General features: G+C 43.3%; 1 protein-coding gene across 9 annotated transcripts in view; it reads left to right on the top strand.

The window, feature by feature from the left end:
• Positions 1 to 23,249, top strand: part of Cfap54 (cilia and flagella associated protein 54) — a 286,409-nt gene that overhangs the window by 88,625 nt on the left and 174,535 nt on the right. For all 9 annotated transcript variants that reach the window (XR_005486835.2, XM_039080085.2, XM_039080086.2 and 6 more), the window contains 7 exons: positions 2,516 to 2,638; positions 11,398 to 11,523; positions 13,219 to 13,336; positions 15,559 to 15,648; positions 16,985 to 17,111; positions 21,427 to 21,541; positions 22,139 to 22,236. Coding sequence is in view for 8 of the 9 variants with exons in the window: in XM_039080085.2 (XP_038936013.1) it covers positions 2,516 to 2,638; positions 11,398 to 11,523; positions 13,219 to 13,336; positions 15,559 to 15,648; positions 16,985 to 17,111; positions 21,427 to 21,541; positions 22,139 to 22,236 (797 nt within the window). In the remaining variant the exon portion in view is untranslated. The remainder of the gene's footprint in view (positions 1 to 2,515; positions 2,639 to 11,397; positions 11,524 to 13,218; positions 13,337 to 15,558; positions 15,649 to 16,984; positions 17,112 to 21,426; positions 21,542 to 22,138; positions 22,237 to 23,249) is intronic.

The raw sequence follows: 23,249 nt of genomic DNA, 5'->3' as shown, positions 1-23,249 counted from the left end.
GAGGACGAGGACGAGGAAGCAGAAGAAAGAAAAGAAGAAAAAGGAGAGGAAGAAGGAGAAGAAGAAGAGGAGGAAGAGGAGGAGGAGGAGGAGGAAGAGGAGGAGGAGGAGGAGGAAGAGGAGGAGGAGGAGTGAAATTTCAGGAGTTAACTGGAACATGTCCTAACAAATTATATATCAGAAACACACAGGCACACAGGCACACAGGCACACAGGCACACAGGCACACAGGCACACACAGACACAGACACACACACACACACACACACACACACACACACACACACACACACACACAGACACCTGCAACACCAAGTACAAAGCATGTTTCTTTGAAAACACGCAGTCCCATCAGTGGCCTTAGTTAAACACTGTTGATGGTCATGTCTCAGTTTTAAGAGTTTGTCCAGTTTCCATATTCTTGTCATTGAAGATACAGCAGCATATTTTCAACACATATCGCTAAAGCCCTCCCGAGGATGTGAATGGTGAACAGCCCGAGAAAGTCTCCTCAGCGGTATAGTTAGCATTCTCATTCAAAGGCAGGAGAATAGACATTTTGGACAAACGGTAGTGAGACACCTACCATTCTGAAAAGAGTTCATCTGAAGGAGTAGAATCTGACCTCTCCATGTACTAGGTAAAACTCTCCACCCCTGCTTAAGGATTACAAGTAAAATAAAGCAAAACTTTAGGGGGAAAAGAAACCAAACAAATGCAGGAGATGACCTGTGTAGTCCAGGGTTTCAGGGGAAATTTTTGCAACTGAGATAGACCAGCAAACTGCATGAAACAAAAGGACCAGAACCAGGATCATAGGAAACCCTAAAAAGATTACATTTAAAGTCAAGGAAGCCTTGAGAGTTAGCTCTCACCTAATGGGTAAATGGACATGGGTTCTAAATAGATAGTTCACAGAAAACCAAATCCACTCCATGCTAAGATGCTTGGGTATCAAGTATTTCTGGAAACAAACGTTGGACTCACAATGTAAGGTCTGGAAGTCCTGTGGCTTGTGAGAACACACGATAACAACGGCATTCTGACTTAGTGACAGGGCAGTGTGAAATCACAGAAGCTCCTGGGTTTTGAGAAAGCAACTTTAATTAAATTAAATCTAAGTCCAAGCAAAATTAAAACTGATATCTGATATAGTAATTCTTCTACTGGTAATTTATTTAATAGAATACAAGTTTAGTAAGAATTTAAAAAAAAATGCATTGATTTGACAGAGCAAGCAGAGTAAGTGTGACACAAACCAAAAGAACCATTTGGATGAACGATGCAGTTCCTACTACCCTGTGTGTCCTGGGTCCTTTACCTGCCGCTCGTGGCAGGCTCCTTAGCATGTATGAGGGTGTTTTCTGTGCTGTTTGATGGAGACAAGGTCAATGAAGGAAAACCATAGTAGTGCAAGACCTAAAACATTAGCCATGAGCTAGTCAATGTGAGAACAGTAGTTACAGTCGGTCCAGGCCAGATGGTAATATGTAGCCATTAACAACAGAAACTAGGGCTGTTCCTGTGGATTTGGAAGTACTTTCTGTGAAGGGAAAAGATAAAAGTTCAGACAAATATATATAAATGCCATCTTGTGAAATGACAGCAGCTTTCTCTCTGGGTACATCTATGCGTTTGTGCACACACATGTACACACACATGCACATGTACAAGCTTTGAGAAATGAGTAGGGTAGTTAGCATGATTTGGGGATGTGGTGTGCAATGGGGACAGAGGGTGAGTTAACACAGAAGGGAGGAACTAAATAAGCATTAAACATCCTCACCAATGGATCAGGATAATAAAATACCGCTAGGATGGTATGGTGGCTTGAAGGCGCTCAGAAGAACAAACACACATATGTTGACTTGTTCTTTGGGGTCATCAGAATGGCGAAGGGCTTACTCTAATCTCAGCAGGACTGAGACCCCAATCTGTAGTCTGGTTCTACATCGAACTCAGGAACACACTGAAGGCAGGAGAGGAAGCAGACGCCAGTATTAATTGCTATTCAGCGGCATAGACACTCAGCACTTTAATCTTAGAGGGACTGTCATTTAAAGTCCTGTTCCCCTCCATACTAAGTCACACGGGCCTGATCCTCTCTGTCCTTTGCCGAGGTCCCCATAAGCATAGATGTGATCAGTAGTGTTTTGGGTCCATAAAACATTTGGCCTCTGTCTTTTGCAGTGCTTATAGAAAACAAATGTTGTTTTACAGTTATTTGCAGATTTATTTCATATTCTTTACCAGTTTTCAAGTTTATAAAGACAGATGATTCATTTGAAAATTGAATATGCCCATTTTATCTATGTATATTCTTTCATACCTGATGAATATGTTATCAATAATTATTGACTGCAGTTTTATGAATTATTGACTTCATAGCTTAAGGCTAGCTTAAGACTGATACGATTTATATCCTACATTTTATACTAAATAAGATGATATTTTGACATAAAAGTCATTATGCTTCTGTTTTTTTAATTATTTATTTATTTATTTATTTATTTAGATCTTGATAAAATGTATTGTGGTTTTGCAAGGAATACCAAGTGTTGTTCACTCAAAGAAAAATATTTCAAGCTTTGAAAGTATACAGCACATGATTGCTTGCTGCATCTTCTACATCACAAAGGTATTCATCTCATTGTTTGTCCAGCGTCATTAAAATTTAGGACTGGTCTTAATTGGATCCAGGGCCCTCATCTGGTCTCAGAGGGCACCTGTACTAACTTGTAATTAAAAATAATTCCTAAGAAACATCAGCATCCCCACAGCATCTTTCCGAAGACAGAAAGCCAGTGGAGGGAGGGTGACTGCTCGTGACCCCTTTGATAAAACTGTGGGGCCCCACAAACTCAGCCTTGATGTCACTGAAACAGCCTTTAGATACCATCCGGCGTTATCTATAGTCACACAGAACACAAAAAACCCTAAGAGATGAGTGACGTAGTATGCTGTGTGCGGTGTGCACATCAGCTTGTCAGGCTGTGGTCATGGTAGATGGAGCCTGCAGGCAGCCAGGTTTGGGTTAAAATCACGAAACTTAGCTCTACAGAGACAAGCGACAGCTGGGAGTGGTAACCATGCCTTGAATGGCAGCACTTGGGAGGCAGAGGAGGCTGGATCTCTGGGAGTTCAAGGTCAGCCTGGTCTACAGACTGAGTTCCATCACAACCAGAGCTACATAATGAGACCTTGTCAAAACAAAACAAAACAAAACAAAACAAAACAAAACCACCCAAAACCCAAATCAAAACCCAAACCCAGAGACATTAGCAACATTACAGTTAAAGGGTTAACTAGTGTCTTAGTCAAGGTTTTATCTGATGTGACAAAACACCATGACCAAAAAGCAAGTTGGGGAGAAAAGGGTTTGTTTATTCAGCTTACACTTCAACATCGATGTTCATCACCAAAGGAAGGCAGGTCTGGAACTCATGCAGGGCAGGAATCTGGAGGCAGGGTCTGATGCAGAGGCCATGGAGGGGTGCTGCTTACTGACTTGTTCATCATAGCTTGCTCAGCCTGCTTGCTTATAGAATCCAGAACCACCAGCCCAGGGATAGCACCACCCACAATGGGCTGGGTTCTCCCTCATTGATCACTGAGAAAATGCCTTACAGCTGGGTCTCTTGGAGCCATTTCCTCAACAGAGGCTCCTTTCTCTGTGATGACTCTAGCTTGTGTCCAGTTGACACACGAAAGCAGCCAGTGCAATCAGGGAATGAGAGGTATAAGGCTTTTATGAAGTCAGAATGTAAAAACTCAGGTCAGGCTAGGAATACTCTCAGGGTACCAGACTGGTGTAATTAGCAATTACAATTACTGACTACTTAGGGTCTGTAAAGGGCATTTGGAAAATGTCCAAAGAGCTAGAGCCTCATGGGGGAGAGCAGCTCTCCGGCTCACATGATGAATGGTAAATGGTGACATAATAGGAATGTGGGAAGCCTGGGGAAGGCTTCACTTGAGATCTGGATAGTCTTTAAGCAAGAGGTACAGACTGAAGTGCCTACTGAGGGCACACAGGTAAAATTCAGTGTGATTTCGGTTGGTATGAGGCCAGGTTGTTGGGTCTTAAGGCAAACTTAACCTATAGCAATTAGAATTCGTTAAAGAAATAAGTAATCAAGGTAACAACCCAGATTTGTCTCATGAGCTTATGCTTTCACGGGGGAAGACAGAACACACACACACACACACACACACACACACACGCACACAGAGTAATTCTGTGAAGCTTTAAGTGATGTAAAAAGAAAAGGCAGTTATGGGAGAGACTTTATGGGCTAGGCTTGCCTTAGTTGGAAGGCCTGGAACATTGGGCAGGCCCGGTCAGTTTCATCTTACAACTGAGTAGGCAGGAAGGAAGAGTAGAGAGTAGATTTAATTTTTGGAGTTAGAAAGGGAGAAAGATTAAGCGGAACCTGTGAATATTTGTATCATTGATTCTTTACTACGTTGGGAAACAACATTGATGAGTTGGGACCAAAGAGGCAAAGAAAACTTTAAAGAATAAAGAACAATCAGATGACATGAAATGAACCAACCAACCAACCACCCAACCAACCACCCAACCAACCACCCAGCCAACCAACCACCCAACCAACCACCCAGCCAACCAACCACCCAACCAACCACCCAGCCAACCAACCAATCAACCAACCACCCAGCCAACCACCCACCCAACCAACCAACCAACCAACCACCCAGCCAGCCAACCACCCAACCAACCACCCAGCCAACCAACCAACCACCCAGCCAACCAACCAACCAACCAACCAACCACCCAGCCAGCCAACCACCCAGCCAACCAACCACCCAGCCAACCAACCAACCAACCAACCAACCACTCAGCCAACCAACCACCCAACCAACCACCCAGCCAGCCAACCAACTCACCAAATAAATAATACAAGACACCAAGCCTCTGTAACAAACAGACGTGATAAAGATCATTGTAACAGACTGTGAGTCAAATCTAAAAATACCTCAGTGTAGAACTGCTCAGAAATGGTGGAAGGCAGACTCAGCAGTCATAGGAAAACACTGGGAATCCTGGCTTGAGAAAGAAACAGATGGGGCAGTAATGGGCTTCCTGAGTCCCCAGCAGGATTAAGGTAGGGACACTCACGTGACGAGGTGTTGGTGACCTGTTTGAAGTTCATGGTTGAGGACAAGCCGTAAAGTCTCCAGTTCTGAAGAATGTTCTCCTTGCAGTACAAAGAGGCTCAACTGGCTCCCAGCACAGCAGCACTACACCAAAATGCTGTTTGAAGGATAAAGCTCAAGGTCCCAGAACTAATAACAAGACGGATACCATTCATTGGATTGGGCAAAACTAGACACTTTTCAAAGTACAAATGTTTGCGGAACACTGTGCCTGTGCACTTATCTGGGGAAAACACTTGAGGAAACACTCTATCAACTGACAATTGATTCAAAGCAGAAGTCCTGAGATAGAAGTAGACAAAAGAGAGGAATAAAAGGGGTCTCTCAATATATGCATTATTAAAAGTAAATAGAAGATAAGGGAATGGATTGGATTTTGTGATACAGATGCTAAGTAGGGTTTCTTCAAAGACAAGAGTTGTCCTTGACAGACAAACTTACGAGTAACCCAGAACTAAAGCTTCCATTGTAGCTCCGTAGGGAATGGGGAAATGCTAACAGGTAGATTCTCGGTCCATGGTTGTGCGCATTTATGATTGTTACAGGAAGTGTGTGTAGCTTAGGCTGCTGTTTTCTCCAACAGTACACACACACACTCACTGTGAGCAGAACTTTATAACAAAGTGGGACTTCTAAGTGTACAGGGAGGAAAAAGAATGAAGTAGCAACACACACAGAAACAGAGGAGGGAAGGGGAGAGAGAAAGAGAGAGAGAGAGAGAGAGAGAGAGAGAGAGAGAGAGAGAGAGAGAGAGAACGAACACCACAGGCAGTCTTGGAGGGAAGGGGACTAATTTAACCAAAGTAAGAAGCAAGAAAGAGAGCATTCGTTTTAAAAGATGAAATAATGAAATCCGTATTAACCACTTTGCCAAGTGTGGATAATCTTAGAAGACAGGCTTCCAGGAGGGCTTGAAATGCAGGTCCTAATTCTGACAGAGCTTCAAGAGGTACATCTAACTGGGAGAGGACAGCGGTAGCGGGCAAGTACCCACTGGCAAAAATAACAGAGGGAGACGGTGATTCTCACACCAGAGAAAGCAGAGCTTAGAACCACAGACATTAACCAGAGACAAGACATTATACACCTGTGGCCGTCCTCGTGTTGACCTCCCCGCACCATTGGAGGCTTCAGATCTGTTACATTCCAGTCACAGGACAGGCTCCATGTCAGGCATCAAAGACCGAGGCTTCCCTCTCGTTGATTCTTAGCACCACAAAAAGGGACAGAATCTGAAATTAAAATAAAGCTTGAATTTTTTTTATAGCATCAAATTGAAGAAAAATAAGATTGTGTGAAAAATGCCACAAAGACATTTGATAACACTTAAGCAACCTTTCCTAAGGAGATTGCTGGTGAGTTCAGAATGAAAGGAGCTACTGAATAATGAGAAGGACATTTACCCAAATTTTCAAGCAAATATCATACTAAATGGCAAACTTCTGAAGCCATTTCCTTAAAAACCAGGCCCAGGAAGGACTTTTAACAGGGAGTCATTATTTTCAGAGGTTCTCTCCTGTGTGTGGGACATGGATTTGAAATGCCTTTAGAGTAATAGAAGGAAAAATGTAGCTTATTTGTAATTGTAGGGGTCTCAAACGTCTCGTAAGGAACAATCAGAGTTATAGGAAGACTATATCGAGTGGGTGTACATATTGAGCAGACATGAGTGATATTTTAGTTTGTGTCAGGAAGCATTAGGAATAAAGGGGGCAGACAGTACTATTTAAAACTTAGCCAAGTGTCAGCGAACCTGCACGAAAGAATTGAAATCTTGCCAAGGATACACATTAAAATCTGAGCATATGGTGAGGCCACACTGAGTTCCTGTATACAAAGGAAGACAGGCTGTAACAGAAATATAAACCTTTCCTAAAATAACATTTACATTTAATGCAATTTTAATTGCAATCCCATGGGGTTTCTCTAGAATCATTTAAACGTTCTCAATAGATGTGAGGACTCATCGCAAAGCCACCTTAGTAAAAACTGGTATTAACAGCCCCGTGGGCAAATCGATCGATCGGTGGACTAGATTAGAGGGTTCAGCAGATGTCTCTGGTTGAGAGGAGCATGTTACAAAGGTAGTAATTTGATTGACCGTGGAGACTCTGCTCTGTTATGATTTTCAGTGTGTGAGACCCTGGTGTAAGCGACTGTACATCTGAAGTAAAGCCAGATCCCTGGACCTTCCACCACAATGGCAACCAGCTGGATCCAAGGAAGTTGGCATGACCTTGGAGACAAGGGTCACCTTCCTCAGCAAGGGGGACACGTACCAGAGAAACATTGCTAGTTGTAGCCAGAACACTGTGACTGCAAGGAATTATAAGCACAGTTAAAGGCAGATATCCAAATGGGAAAATGCCTGGTGGGTAGGTGATTTTCGACCACTGGTTTCTCCAGACAATATGCAGATTTTGTTTTGCTTCATTTATAGCAATTCATAAAAAAGTAGACTCGAGTTTATGTTTAATCTCATAGGGTATGGTCAAAGAGTTGCTGTAAAGGTATAGCAGTGAGCTGGTAGCCGGCAATGAACGACTATCCATTGGACCAGCTCTCAAAAACCCATACCACTGTCTTTAGAGAATGCTCTCCTGTGGCCTTTCCGGGAGGGGAAGGAGCAGCTTTCACTCTTCTTCAGAACACTGGGCACAGCCAAGCACCTTACTTAAAGGACAGGGACTGCTTCAGGGCCCCACCCCAACAAGAAAGTGTATACTTCAAGGTATCTAGTGAGTTTCCAATAGCATGTCTTCTGTTAAGGACAAACACAATAAACCCTGCTTACCCAGGTATCTAAAACATTTTAATTTAGTGTGGAGGGAGTCTGGGAGGAGCGGGGGTGGGGGTGGGGTGAGGTGGGGTGGGGGGAATGAAGAGGTGGAAGGAGGTCCCTGCAGGTTTCCTGCTCAGAGTGAGGAAGAAGAAATACCAGTGGGTTCCAGAGAGGACAGCTGTGGAAGATGGGGGAGGATTATGGTTCCTTTAGTCGTCAGGCCCCTGGGGAGGTCTCCCCATCCTTCAACCCTCGGAGCCTCAACTGGAGCCCTGGGCTCATGTGAGTGGCTCTGTGCCCTCACTGGCTTGCCAGGGATCGTTCTGCCTTTTCTTCACTTGCTTGAGGAATCAGGCGATTAAGCGATGTCATATCAGAAGTGACCCCGAAGACATTCTGACTGGAAAAAAGAATCAGGACTTTTGACACTTGAGCTGTGTTTTTCCCCAGCTGGTATGTGGGGTACTTGCTGTCCTAGAAATTGCCTTCTCTCTGGTCTCCAGTTCCCAAATCATGGGCTATTTCTGAATCCCAGATTGTAGGTGTTCACGTGATTGTATCATTTGACGTAAGCAGTTCTAGATTATCCCTTGGAGCATGGGAAACTCAGTCAAACAACACTGTTTTCTCTTCTGAAAAAAATCTCTTCAGAGAACTCAGTCTTTTTAATTTAAGCAACAGAATTTATCCCCCTCCAAGTTCCTGCAGCCCCCAGTGAGGTGCCACCCTCGAGATTTGTCATTTCTCTTTTTTTTTTTTTTGGCATTGTTTTAACATTGTCAGTGCCAAACATTTGCCATACTGGAGCATTTCTGTCCATTATTTGACATGTTGAATAGAAGCAGCCCTCTGTTTCTCTCGTCGTTAGAAAAAAAAATCACTTCTTATTTATTGTTTTCTCATAATGTATTTAGACAAGAGGCTGCACAACTCTGTCACGCCAAGTGAAAGCACAGGGCAAGCAGCTGCGGTAGGGTGCAGGGCACACGTCCACCCGTGTCTGTGTTCAGATGGCAATGCCTGCCCCGTCGCATGCACACTCATACACTTAAAATTACAACAGTCACTTCACTCTCCTCCCTGCTCCTCCTCCCTCCAGCCTCTCCCAGGTCCCCCTCCTCCAACTTCTACGTCCCTCCAGCTCTCAAACTGGTAGTCTCTTCTTTGATTCTTACCAAATTCACGTGTCTGTACGTGCTTGCACTAACATTTAAATGCGACCGGCTGAGTCCACCTTTGCTGTATGTATGTCGTATGCGTGTGGCTTCAGGGCTGACCGCTTTGTATTGGGCAACGGAGAAGGGGGCTCATCCCCGAGGAGAGGCTGATTCCCCACTCAGCACTTCTTAGCTTAGCTGTCTGTAGCTCTGCCCCTGAGGTGGGAGTCCTTCGTGTTAGCATGTCTATTGATATTGCCATTGTATTGTTCCTGTTTACGCACCCTTTTCTAGCAGAGACGGTTTCACAGCAGACTTCCCAGCACTCAGACCCTTACGATCTTTCTGCCCCCTCTTCCTCAATGTTCCCTGAGACACAGATACAGGATCTGTGGTACACATGCATCATGGCTGGATTCCTCCCAATCCACTGGTCTTGTGTCTGGCTGTGGTTTTCTGTGATGGTGTTCATTTATGGTAAAGAGAAGACGCTCTGGTCAGGGGTGGTATCTAGTAAGGTGACCAAACATCTCATGCACATCTTGTCATGAAATATGACTGTTGTACAAGGCATTCAACACCCCATAGGGCCTCGCCCTGCCACCACGCCATTGCTACAACATGTTCCTCACAATGCATTGCTTCTTTGGAAAATATTATCTTGTCTCTGCAGGATTATGCTTGCTTCTTAGTATGGGCTGGGTCTCAGCAGGTCTAGCTAGCCGCTCACTAAATCCTTTCATGTAGCCCTTCTCCATGTATGAAGTAGCAATGATTATGTATCCGAAATAAGAACTATCTTAACAGAGTGTGTCCACGCATACGAGACTCACGCAAACATATTTAGACTTAGTGGCCCCTCTGGGTTTACCATGCATGTATTCCTTTGCCTTCATGGAGTCACTATGGAGGGCAGTACACAAATCAGATGACTGGCCCCGAAATCTTCTTGGAGTTGATGCTAGAACCAGGATTATAATGATGAGGTAAGAAGGAAGCTGTGGAAATAAGGGAAGGCAGGTACACTAGGAAAGGTACTCAGCCACAGAGAGACACGAGACATGTGCTGGTTCCAGAACATGGAGGGGTCAGGATTATACTCAGCTCAGTAAGGACATGGTGATGGAAGATTACAAGTGAAAAGTGGACAAGGGCCAGGCTAGGAAGGGCAAAGAGTAACAGATGGGTAGTGTGTGAGAAGGATGGAGTAGGCTTACCCTTGAAGAATCAGTGTGTGCTTACTGTGGTGGTTTGAATCTGCTTGGCCCAGGGAGTGGCACTATTAGTAGGCGTGGCATGGCCTTGCTGGAGTAGGTGTGGCTGTGTTGGAGTGGGTGTGTCACTGTGGCCGTGGGCTTTAAGACCCTCATCTGAGCTGCCTGGAAGCCAGTCTTCTCCTAGCAACCTTCAGATGAAGATGTAGAACTCTCAGCTCCTCCTGCACCATGCCTGCCTAGACGCTGTCATGCTCCCGCCTTGATGATAATGGACTGAATCTCTGAACTTGTAAGCTGGCCCCAGTTAAATGCTGTTCTTTTAAGAGTTGCCTTGGTCATGGCATCTGTTCACAACAGCAAAACCCTAACTAAGACACTTCCTCTCAGTTTTTCAGAGAATCTGTCCAACTCTCTACTAAGATGTCTTGCAAATCACTGACTTAGCACTCCCCTCCACATTCAAGAAATCACATGGTCAGGAATGGTGCCATTCCCCACAGAAAGCAACCGGAGATGAGGCGGGCATGGTAGTACATGTCGATAATCTATAATCTCAGCACTTTGAGGTAAAGACAGGAACATCGGGAGTTCTGGACCATCCTGAGCCACACAGTTAGCTTGATGCCAGCCCGGGCTATAGGAGCCCTTGTCTCAAAAACAAAGCAAACAAAACGAAACACAAGCAAGCAACCAAGCACTCAAAATAAAAGGTGTGGGTATATGACCTTAAGAAACAATCATTTCAATATGGCTTTTTAAAGTAGAAAGAGTTTCTTAATAGTGGAATGCTGCACCACAAAGAATAAAGGTATATGGCCCAGAGAGATAGAAAATGCATTATTGATAAGAAGCTGTTATCAGTTCTTTATATCAAGAGTAGTAGAGTTACATAATTTCAATTCTACAGATACATAATTTGGAGGTAACTTTCCAGTTTTCTTAACAATGTTGAGGGATTGTTAGGCCCAAAAGACTTAGGGGAATTTGAATTTATGAAAAATTATGCATTGCACTTGGAAACAGAGGCATCCAACAGAGATAATTAATACTTATTTTTAATTAGATTCTGCGTTCCTGGAAGGAATATGACCTGGCAATAATGCTTATAAATTATGGGAAAAAGATGTTGGATATCACATCAGGGTGCAAGTCTCTATTTGGTATTGACCAAGAGGAAACAACAGAGGAGGTAATTTGTTTTGTTTGTTTCTCTTTTTTGTATTTAGCTGTTTCATTTACTATCATTAAACACATTAGAAGTATATCAATTTGTCATTTCTACATTAAGGAACGTGATTTCATTAAGAACTTCTTTAACTTAAAAAATATTTGAGAAGATATGGTCAGGAGCTAGCCTGTTGAAGAGTTACGCTTCAAGTACTGAATGCAAGGTAGATGGGGCTAGACCATTCTACATGCATTGGACACTGGACTAAGAAGAGGGTTTTTCAGGAAGCACTGAGTCAAAGTTGCTTTGTTCCGAGTGCTTCGCTGAAGGGAGTGAACAAGAAGCTAGGTTAGTGAGCCAAACTGCTGCTAATTTTGAGGGCAACTTTTGACGTGTGCTTCCTTAGAGGGACTTAAGGCTTTACTGCTTTTTCTTGGAATGCTGTGGGCTAAACGTGTTTGTAGGTGAGGTTTTGAGATGTGACTGGGCATACCAGGTAGGGCCTTTGGCCTCTTACCTCTCACACTGAGTCAGATTGCCTCCACACCCCCTTCCTGAGATGGCTAGAGAAGCAAGACAATTTGTTGGCTGGTAAGGTTCCCAAATCATCCTGGCTAGAGGACACTTTAAGCTGTAACAACTTTTGGGGGACTCAGTTGTGGGGTTAGCTTTGCTTAGAGAAATTTTGATTAAGCCAGAGACAGTCTGGGTTTGTTGTTTTAAAACCAATTGCTCAGTCTGTCTGCTAGCTCCCTGGGTCATCCGGACCTTGACTCAAGGCTCTGTGCCCTAGCCGGTTCATGGGCAAGTCTCACACTGTTCTCAGAGCCTCTGGTCCAGCAGGAGGTTGTAACACTTCCCACTGACTAAGGTTGTAGGATCTGTTAATTTATCAGAGGCAGAAATCACCAGAGTCGCTGGAGACCTCTTCTAAGAAGAGAGAGGCTTAGAAGGTTTTGTTTGTGACAACAGGAGACAGCGCCGGGCAATTCTCAGTCTCAAACAGAGAAAGCTTGGTGGGGAGTCTGGGCGCATGCAGGCCAGGCCTTAATCTGCTAATTACTGATCCTGTTTGGTTTTAGTGAAAGGCTGAGCTGTAGAGACAAGAGCTGGGTTGTAAAGGCGCTGGCTCCCTCTGGAAATATAAGAAAAAGGAATAGGAGGGCCTCCCCGAGGGCTGGCTGGCTGGGATTTTATTTTGAGGATTTTTGGAGGTGACAGCTACTTTAGGAAGAGAGCAGCCACTGGCGATGTGATGTACCTCAGTAGGTAGAGTGCTTTGCTTGTCCCGGGTTTGATCCCTAGCTCCGCATAAACTGACTGTGGTGGAGAATGCTCATCATCCCAGCACTGGGGAGGAGGAAGACTGGCTACTTAGTGGTTTGAGGACAGCCTGGGCTACAAAAAGATACCTTTTCCAAACACCACTACCTCCGCTGTCACCTGTACCACAAGTGCTGGCTTACAGTGGGAATTCCTGGAAAGGAGGGAACGGAAATGGGAGCATTTTGGTTTTCTCCAAGTAACTCTTGAGCACTTTTAGCTAGAATGCAATATCAGTGACGATAAATGGCTAATTATTGTTGGCTAACCGCACAGATCGTAGTCCTGCCTACGAAACAGAAAAGAGAGAAACGGAACATAAAGCAGGTCACTCGAAAATGACAACTCCCCTAACGTGTTAAAATACATTCTGACATTTACCCGTGTTTCTAGGGGACTTGTTCTAAGAAAACTTCGAAAATCAAGAAGTCACAGCAGGTGCTGGTGCCTGAAAAGATAAACGAACAACTGACCTTCTTGGAGACCCATCTACTCAAATTGACAAAGCAAAGTAATTTTTTTTCCCTCTTGTATATGTTTAGCGTTAAGTTTCTTAAAAGGGGAAAATACCTTACAGAAGGAATTAAGATGAGATTAGTATTTGCTAAACCCTTTAAGGATTATACAGTGTGTCTCCATCAAGCCATTAATCCTAGCAGCACCTTATCAACAGGGCTTTGCTCATGGCTTCTACAGGTGCGCCTCATAAGGATAAGGGATTTACCTCGGCTTGCCCGGGTGACTTGGACCTGGGCCCATGGCTTCTAGCTTCAGAAGAGATGTTTTTGTTTTTGTTTTGTTTTTTTAAACCTTGGCATCATTGCTACTTTGGTCCAAATAGTTCTTTGCAGACTGCCTTAGTTAGGGTGGCTATTGCTGTGATGAAGCCCCACGATCAAAAAGCATCTTGGGAAACAAAGGGTCTATTAGACTTACACTTCTGTTTTGCTATTCATCAGAGGAAGGAGTCAGGACAGGAACTCACACAGGGCAGGAGCCTGGAGGCAGGAGCCTGGAGGCAGGAGCCTGGAGGCAGAGGCCGTGGAGGGTGCTGCTTACTGGCTTGCTCTCCATGGCTTGCTCAGCCTGCTTCTTTTACATAACTCAGGACCACCAGCCCAGGGATGGCACCGCCCACAGTGGGTGGGACCCTCCCGGGACCCTCCCCCGTCAGTCACTAATTAAGAAAATGCCCTACAGCTGGATCCGAATGGAGGGAGGCACTTTTCTCAATCGAGGTTCCCTCCTCTCAGAGACTCTAGCTTGTGTCAAGTTGACATAAAGCCAGCCAGCACAGTAGGGGTGTCTCTGTCCTGGGCACTGAAGGATGTGGGACAGCATCTATGGACCCTGCCCATGGGAGCAGAACTCATGGGGTTGCCTCAAATTGGGAGTTGCTGCCCTAAAGGCAACTGTGCAAGTTAGAAGCCCCAGGGTTCTGTGGTAGTGAAGTGTAGTGAGCAGTGAGGGGTGAGCCTAACTTTAGGTCATCATCCTAGAGACTTTAGGGTGGGCTGATGATGTGTTAATAGAATGATTAGCTGTTTGGACTTTGCAGTTTGCAAAGACACCTGGAATTTGATTTACTTTTTGATAATTGTTAGGGTTTTTGTTGTTGTTTTTTATTTGTTTTTTTAAAGCATATTAAGTATTGCAGAGGATAAAGAGCTTACTCGTTATTCTCCCTCGAGGTTTTGGGAACTGAGTGAACATTGGGTCTCACTTCACTCTTTTTGTAATATGTTCTGGTTATGCTGTTGGTGCTCTCATTTTCAACGTATCCCTGGCCTGTTTCAGGCTGAAGGTTTGAGCCTGATGTTATACTGTTCTCATAATCGGCAAACCTACTTTAGGGCAAACTTTAATTATCTAATTACACGCATAAAAGTATGATTTCTTAAAATGTAAAGTGAATTATTTATCCCAATATCAACAAAATTTTATTAAGAAGTAAAACCCATTACTAGCTACACAGTAAATTCAGTAACAATAAAAATGATTTTGCGCAGGGGCCGCCTATGTGTGAGACACCATTTTTAATACATTAAATAATCATGCAAAATCTGTATAACAGCTGGATAAAGGAATTCCTCTTATCCCCACTTCAACGCCAAGAACTCGAGAGGCAGAGATTTTAAATATGGACAGCCAGGCCCACCCCACCTCACCCCGGCCACCCTATTCACCCTGACCCACCCCATCTCCCCCCTCCCCCTCCCCGCCCCCAACCATCAAATTTCACAGTTCAAGAAATGTCAGGGTTAGAGCCTGAACAGAGTTTGTAGGTTGGTGCACATACAAGAAGTCACAGCACTCTGGAGGTTGAGGCAGGAGGACCACAGATTTCAGGTGAGCCCCTGCTACACAACACCAAGAAAGTGGGACTTGACCCACACTGGCTCCTGTGGTTGTGCTGTAAGGGGAGGCTTATAGAGTGACTCCCTAAGGACGGGGATTAGTGTCATGGTTAGATCTTGTTGGTTGGGCCCTTACCTTTTATGGAAAAGGAAAGTAATTGATTTTTTTTTACCGTGCCAATATGATATATATGATTTTAAAGTCCATTCTTTAGTTTTTGTTTTAGTTGAGTATTTCCCCTATTAAAAAAGAAAAACAAACTCTCTAAAAGATTTGTATGTTTTTGTTGTTGGGATCCAAACAGAACCAGACAGAACTTAGAGTTTAGTAAAAAAAAAAAAAAAAAAAAAAAAAAAAAATTTTTTTTAACTTTAGTCACCTTCACTGAACTATCTGGAGCAGAGGACCCGATCTTCCTTTACCCTGTGGTTTTAAACTGGAATGTGAAAGGCGCTGTGAAGGAAGGTGAGTGGCAGGAAGTGGCTTATGCTGCAGGTTGCTTCTCTTGTTTGTTCAGAGGTCCCTCCTGTGCTTGGCATTCCCACCCACTGAGAATAATGCAGGCTCTTGACTGCTGGGTAATTGAGAAACCCAAACAGGTGGCTTCAAGCCTGGAAAAAAGAACCTTCCTAGTGGCTTTGAAGCAAACTGTGTCATTATGAAGCTGACAAAAAGAAGGGCACTGAAAGTACAGTCATTTTAAAACTCATCTAGGAAGAGATGGCGGCTTTTTTTTTTTTTTTTGCGCTGAGGGATGAGTGGAGCAAATCAGTCTAAGAAGTGACTAGGCGCTTTCTCCTGATAGCCATGGGCCACAAACAGCTTCAGTTAAATCTTTACCGTTGATGTTTGTGAAGGATAAGCCAAATATGCAGTGTAAGATTCTCAGTGGCCCTCGGAATAAAACAGCGGCTCATCCAACACAGACTCCTTTAATATTTGTAAGTGAGAAATCTAACCCATAAGGGGGCTCATCCCTGGAAGAGAGTCAACCTCTCTCCGCTGCCTGTAGACCTTGACTAAGGATGGGGCCCCACAAGGTTTCCGGATTCTTCCTTGAATGTTGACTGGTGTGGCCATTGTTTTGGCTGATACAGTGTTGCCATAGTTTTAGGCACAGGTTTTAACAAAGATGTATCAGTTTGGGTTAGGGGTCCCACGGGTTAGTTCTCTGTGTTTTGATCAGTTGTGGCTTTCTGTAATGGTCTCTCTCTGCTGCCAAAGGAAGCTTCTTTAACAAGTGGTGAGAGCTACATTTTTAACTGTGGGTATAATTTTTAAATGCAAATAGTCCACACACACACACACACACACACACACACACACACACACAGTGTCACACACTCACGTGTGTGTGTCCAGTGTGTGTGTGTGTGTGTGTGTGTGTGTGTATGCAGATGACTCTGGTCTACAAGTGTTCTAAAGAGAATTGCTGCCTTAAATAGCTGTGCTGCAGACTGCACTGGAAAAATTGTTTCTCATTTTAAGCTATGTATTACACAAAAGAAATTATGATATATATTATATATATATATAACAAACTTACTAGGCTGTATATATGATACAACAATAATAATTTTTAAAAAAAGAGGCCATGATTTTAAGAGGGGGAGGGGGCATGGGAGAGATTGGGAAGGGAGGGGAGGAATGGTGTAATTATATTCAATTAAAAATTAAATAAGAGGAATACATGGGAAATCTAAAAGCAAATTACGAGGCATGCCTGTTGTGACTAAGGTCGCCTAGCACTAGGAACCCGAGGGACACTGGTAACTCTCCAATGAACTTCTCTTTTCTATAGTCATGAAATTTAAGCAAAGACCAAGATTCCTGGAATTCTTTACACAAATTATGCTCAAATGCATGAACGATGAGAAGTTTCACCTCATGGTAGAGATATGTGGCCCTGTTTATGACTTCTTGAAAAGGTAGGAGCCATTCTAGTTCCGTAAATGTTGGCGACTTTTACAAAGGTAGATGGAAAAAGTGTGCGGCAAATGTAACTGCGAGTGGCAAGACAGAAAGGTCTGTGCCTGTGTGGGCAACTGACTAACCATAAAAGTATTTCTGTACTTGAACGAAGCAGTCAGACCAGGACATATTCCCACCGCCAATGGCAAAAAGGGCAGGCCAGTTCTGCTGGGTCAGTATGAGTAAATGTCTCCCTAGGCTGTCAGCTTGTTCTCAGTAGAGGTTAAGTCTAGTTTGCGTGTATATCATGTGTTCCTGATTCTGTCAAAATGAGCAGAGCCATTTCTTGAGGGGCCCATTCATGTATGTGGATAAGATGCTCTCTATTTCCTTCGCTGGAATGATCTTTTTTACTCCCTAAGAAAATTATAATGTTTCACCCCAGATACGTTCACCTTGTCCTCAAACCACTGACAAGTGTCTGTCATCATGGGGTATAAACCTCTACCATGTCCCATTTGAATAAAAATAACAGCAAATAATGTGACATTTATTTTTAAAATGCCACCCAAACTAAGGGAATCAACACAGAAACATTCTTTCTAAAATAGATACCTTGTTTCTGAGAGCCAGAGCTTGGAATATATTAGGCATTATATTTTCAAAAGTCGGAGGAGACTGTGTCTTAAATATAATAGCCCATGGCCTTCAGAGAACGGGCCAGAGTTAGAAAGTCGAATTCAACCAAAAAGCACTCAAGACTTGTAAAAAAAAAGTCAGAAGTTGTTTGTAGTGTTCAGGCAAGTTGCAAGGACCATCAAAGTCAACAACAACAACAACAACATGATGATGATGATGATGATGATGATGATGATGATGATGATGATGACGACGACAGCCCGTCTGAGAGCTAAACAGATGAGATGCATCATGAACTCGAATAGTGACATCACAAGCACCGGAGCCTGGAGACCGATGGGTGCCTCTGGCTTAGGCAGCGACAGATGGGTGAACTTTGAGGCCAAGGAGACATTTTCAGACATCTTCACCAAGTCAGGGTAGATGAACGGAGCAGATGGAGTCCTCATGTCTGTTTGCTCGCATGCGTGGCACGCTTCTGCATGTGATACTTCATCCTGTGCACTTCCGGTTCACAGCATCACGCATTCTGCTGAACAGGGATGCCAATTAAACCTTAGCCTTTGTGGTCTATGAGATGCCGTCCCCGTTAGATGTTCCATGCCACCTTTGCGTGCCCAATGAGGATGACTTTACCGGTTGTATTTATAAACCCCACTGAAGGCATCTCATGAAGGTATTCAAAGAGAAACAATGATGATCTTGTGGCTTAAAATACCATGCACAGAGATGGGGAGTTGTCCTGGCTGTTACGAGCACTTCCTGCCCTTCATGGGTCCCTGGTTTTGTTCATGGCATCTGTGTTGGGCAGTGTACAACTGCCTTGCCTGTCGCTCCAGCTTCGGATGACTGATGCCCTCTTCTGGCCACCGTGCTCACTTATACTCACGTGTGCATCCACACGCATGTGCACACATATGTACGAACACACAGAATTGAAAGAAAATCACTTGAAAACAGACCTAAAGAGGAAAGATTCAGACACACACACACACACACACACACACACACACACACACACACACACAACTAGTAGGATAAATTTATGTCTCCATTCTGTAGAGAATAAATGTCTCTTAAAGCTTTTAGGAGACCAACAATAACGGAAAAGAAACCTGACGTGTCAGAGGCAGCCAGAGCTACAGCTGTGGACAGATCCTTAGTTTTAGAAACTTCTATTACAGAGCAGAGAAAAAGAGATTAAATGTGTTCTTATGAAAGTCGAGAAACAGTAAAAGAACGCAAACCTAAGAAAGACGTAGGGAAATAAAAATAAAAATAGAAAAGCATCAATTACAAGTTGGCTTGAAATCAGTTCAGTTGCCACAAGGGATCATTGTTTGAGAGTACAAGTAAAAGAAGAAAATTTCCATGTAGCATAATCGTAAAAGGAGAAGCATGGTCAGCAGGAATAGAAAATAAATTCAAAATCATCGTTGAAAGTGATGAGTACCTGGAAAAGCTTCTAACACCAGAGAAAAGCAGCAGAAACATTTGGATAGCTCAACCTTGTTCAGGGCGCTTCTCTCATATTTTTTAAAGAAATGAATACTTTTATTTTGTATGCAGCTATTCACCTATCAATAAGGCTTTCTAGTCAACTCGGTGTGGAGAGTAAACAAGTAGGAAAAGGTATGGGTCAAGTGTCTGAGCAATTGACAGAGGCAGAAATACCAGTAAATACCAGCCCAGAAGTCCAGCGGTAAAATAAAGATTTGATTCTTAGTGCAGATGGAGTAGGCAATATGAAAATATAATTGTCACTGGGAGCCACAGGACCCATTAGGAGTTTTCTAAAATATTATCTGGAAAATTCAATGATTATTCCTGTAAAATTAAGATCATGTGATTTTCTATTAAATTAAGCCCCAAACAAGGACACTCATTTTACCTTCTGACAATTAGCGTTGCTCTGTAAGTTCTTGCAAGTGTATTAAGGAAAGAAATTAGATCGGGAGATTTTATGATTACTGCAGCATGGAGAATTAAAAATGCTAAACGGATTCCACAGTGAAGTCCTCTGAAAACGGAGACATTGGCGAATAATTGTCCCTTTTAACTTAATCTGAAGATAATTAGCAGAACCTGTTGAATTCCGTAGGAAAGTTAGACACAGAAGCAATAGCTTTCCTGTATTGAAAGTATAATGAAAAGAATCCCTTTTTTACAGAGCATATGACGAAATTTACCAGAGACTGTGAGGGAGGAGTGACTAGTATGACAAAGATCCAACATATTTTTATATAAGGCACACACATATATTTTATATAAAATGAAATCAGCTTTACATCGCTTTACAGTCAGCCATAATTTGTAAAGACTTTTTCATTAGTTTAAAATTACTTTGTTGGTTTATTGTTATAATTTCAGTGCAGTTTCCTTCAGAGAAATTGGAGGATGGGCTAGAATAATGAATGGTATTTAGAAACGAAGAACAATGGAAGAAGTGTTCACGTTGTCCAGCAAGAAGTAAAAAACCAAAGGGAGGGGTCTGGGGATTGCTAAGTAGGTACGAGCACTGGCTGGATAAGCACGGGACCCTGAGCCCCATCTCTAGCATCTATGTAAATACCCTATTATGACCAAGAGCACACATAGCGCTAGTACTCTGGGTGGTAGACAGAGAGCTTCTGGGGCTTGCTGACAACCAGGTAGCCATCCCCAAGGTTCAGAGAGAAATCTAGTCATGGGGAGTAAGAGGAAGTATAAAAGATCAGATTAAAGTATCCCATGTTATCCCCTGGCCACTACATGCCTGTATAGCAATTCTTTCAAACACACATGTAGATCTACAACACACACATATGTGCGCATGCACACACAGAGAGAGAGAGAGAGAGAGAGAGAGAGAGAGGGAGAGGGAGGGAGGGAGGGAGGGAGGGAGAGAGAGAGAGAGAGAGAGAGAGAGAGAGAGAGAGAGGGAGAGGGAGAGAGAGAACCATTGTAGTAAGATACCAACCACTACTAGGAACAAGATACATTTTGATCATACAGTGTATTCTAACGCAGGACTCACCCTCTAGACTCAGTCAGTCGTATTATTAACCTTGAAGCTTTGTATTTTACTCAAGGTTTTGTTTCCCATTCAGCATGTTAGGTCAGGGTTTCTTGCTCTCTCTAGTACGAAATGGAAATTCCAGAAAATGTACGTATTTCAGGAAAATTGGCTGACAAATCTCTGCAGCAAGATATGGAGAGAGACCGCACTGTGTCTGGAGAAGGGGAAGCCATGCTGGGAAAAGAAAGCTGAGCGCTCCGGAGGGGAGTGGAGGAGGGAGAAAGCTCAGCAAATGGCAGTGGCCTTTGGGAGCTTATGCAGGTTGGGACAAGAAAAGACCGAAGTCAGTCAGAAGCAAGGCATTTGTTTTTGTCTTGACTGTGAAGAGAAGTAATGGCGGATTATCTAAGGTCCAATCCTACACAGTACTTTCAGCCCTTTCTCTGTGCCCTTTCCCCAAGGTTTCAGTGTCAATGACATTGCACTATTAGGAGATCAGCTATTCCGGATGTCCGGGGATTCCCACTGAGCGGTGCACGGAGCGGGCGGTCCAGGCACCCTTCCTTTTCACACAGTTTCAGCGATAGCATTCATTAGAGATTCATTACTATGGTGGTGTTGCAACCATCTTTTCTTTTTTCTGCATATTTCTTGACTAATGTTTTTTTTTTTGTGTGTGTGTGTGTGTGGATTAGGAGAAACGAGTCTCTTATTGGAGTGAAAAGGATAAGATATAAGGAGACTACGGTTTCTAGGAAGATGCTCAAATCTCCCAAGAAGTTTAAGGCCATAGTGATCGAGATAGGAAGGGTAAGTAGTTTTTAAAACTGAGTTTGGAACTTTCAATTCATAAAACTGATTAAGAGATTATTATCTAGCGATGGCTGATTGTTTGATTTGTTAAAATATGAAACAAATAAATACAGATAAGTATAATTTTAATAATTTCATAATAAACGATAAATTCTTAAAGAATCATATAGATATTTCACAATCAGATATTTTTGTCTGTAGGGGGCTGTTTTTACTTTTTATAATTATTTATATATTTTTACTTATTTGGGTATTTTCCCTGCATATATGTTTGTGTACCACCATATGCTCAACTGGTGCTCACAGAGGCTAGACAAGGGCCTAAGATCCCCCTGGAACTAGAGTTGCAGATGGTTGTGAGCCAACACATGAGTGCTGGGAGTCGAACCCAGGTCCTCTGAAAGGGCAGCAAGTGATCTTAACTGTGGAGCTACCTCTCCAGCCCCTTGACTGTAGTTTTAATTAAAGGATATAGGAAAACCAGTGCATTTCCAGGGCAGAGGGTAAGCATTGCAGTGTGGGAGGGGTGTAGGGTGCCGGACATGTTTATGTTTCAGTTTTCCTTTGTAACACAAGTTTCTCTCTTTCATGAAGTCTTCAGACTTACCAAGACGCCGAAGGAAGAGAAAGGAAAATCTAAAAGACTTTTTCTACAAGAATCCGTCCATTTTTGATATGGCAGAGCTGGAAAGGTATTACCGAATACATGTTAAGCACTTCTTTGGGTACTAGGATATCCCGGAAAACCTGGCATACAAAACAACCAAACCCAGTGGCTCGCGCACACAAAGAAGACCTGAAACTAGGCGGTGGAGGTCAGGCTGGGGCATGGGTTGGCTGTTGAGAAAAAGGACTCCAGTGAGACAGAGAAGGAGAGCAGAAGGGAGGATGGAATGACTAAAATTCATTTTGTAAATATATGAAACCGTCACACAGTAAAAGTTCCAGGGCATCCTGGTTCTCAAGGCACTTGGATAGTAACGATTAGAAGAGCAGTGACCAATCCAAATTAGCAAGTGGTGTGAATTGGGTCTGCTACAGAGCGTTGGCCATAGAGTCATTGGTGGTAGCCAGAAGTTGAGACCAGGTTGGGAGCTGCTCTTTGTTTTCTTAGGACCTGGAATTCTTTTAAAACACTTATTTTTATTTCATGTATAGGAATAGTTTGCCCCTCGGGTTATGTATGTGTAACACGTGTGTGCAGTGCCCATGAAGGTCAGAAGAGGGTCCACTGGGACTGGAATTACAGATGGCTGAGCTGCCATTGTGGGTACTGGGAACCGAACCCAGGTCCTCTGGAAGAGCAGCCAGGGCTCTTAAATGACCAGCCATCTCTCCTCAATTACAATTGTCTAGATGGCACCATCTATTAGACCGTCTGTTCTCAAACAGTGGATTTTATTGTCCCTGTCACCTTTGTTATTTACAGACTTCATGGATTTAGTTTTGGGACCTCTTCTCTGTCGTGGCAGTCTATTTATCTATTTTCTGAACTAACAGCCTACTATTGCGATGACTTTGGCTTTAAAGTAAAACTTGTTGCCTGATAGAAAATGTCCCTCCAGCATGTTGTTCCCCCACCCCCTCTCAGGTCTTGACTAATCTTTCAGAAAATAGTTCAGACTAGGTTGCTGGATAATAGGAAGTATTCTCTTGTGGATTTGAAAAGAGAGTGGAATACATACACCCGCTTGGGAAATTTTGT

Source organism: Rattus norvegicus, chromosome 7 (assembly GCF_036323735.1).
Source record: "Rattus norvegicus strain BN/NHsdMcwi chromosome 7, GRCr8, whole genome shotgun sequence".
Lineage (NCBI taxonomy): Eukaryota > Metazoa > Chordata > Mammalia > Rodentia > Muridae > Rattus > Rattus norvegicus.
The sequence above is the reverse complement of the archived record's forward strand: the minus strand, read 5'-3'. Positions and strand labels throughout refer to the sequence as shown.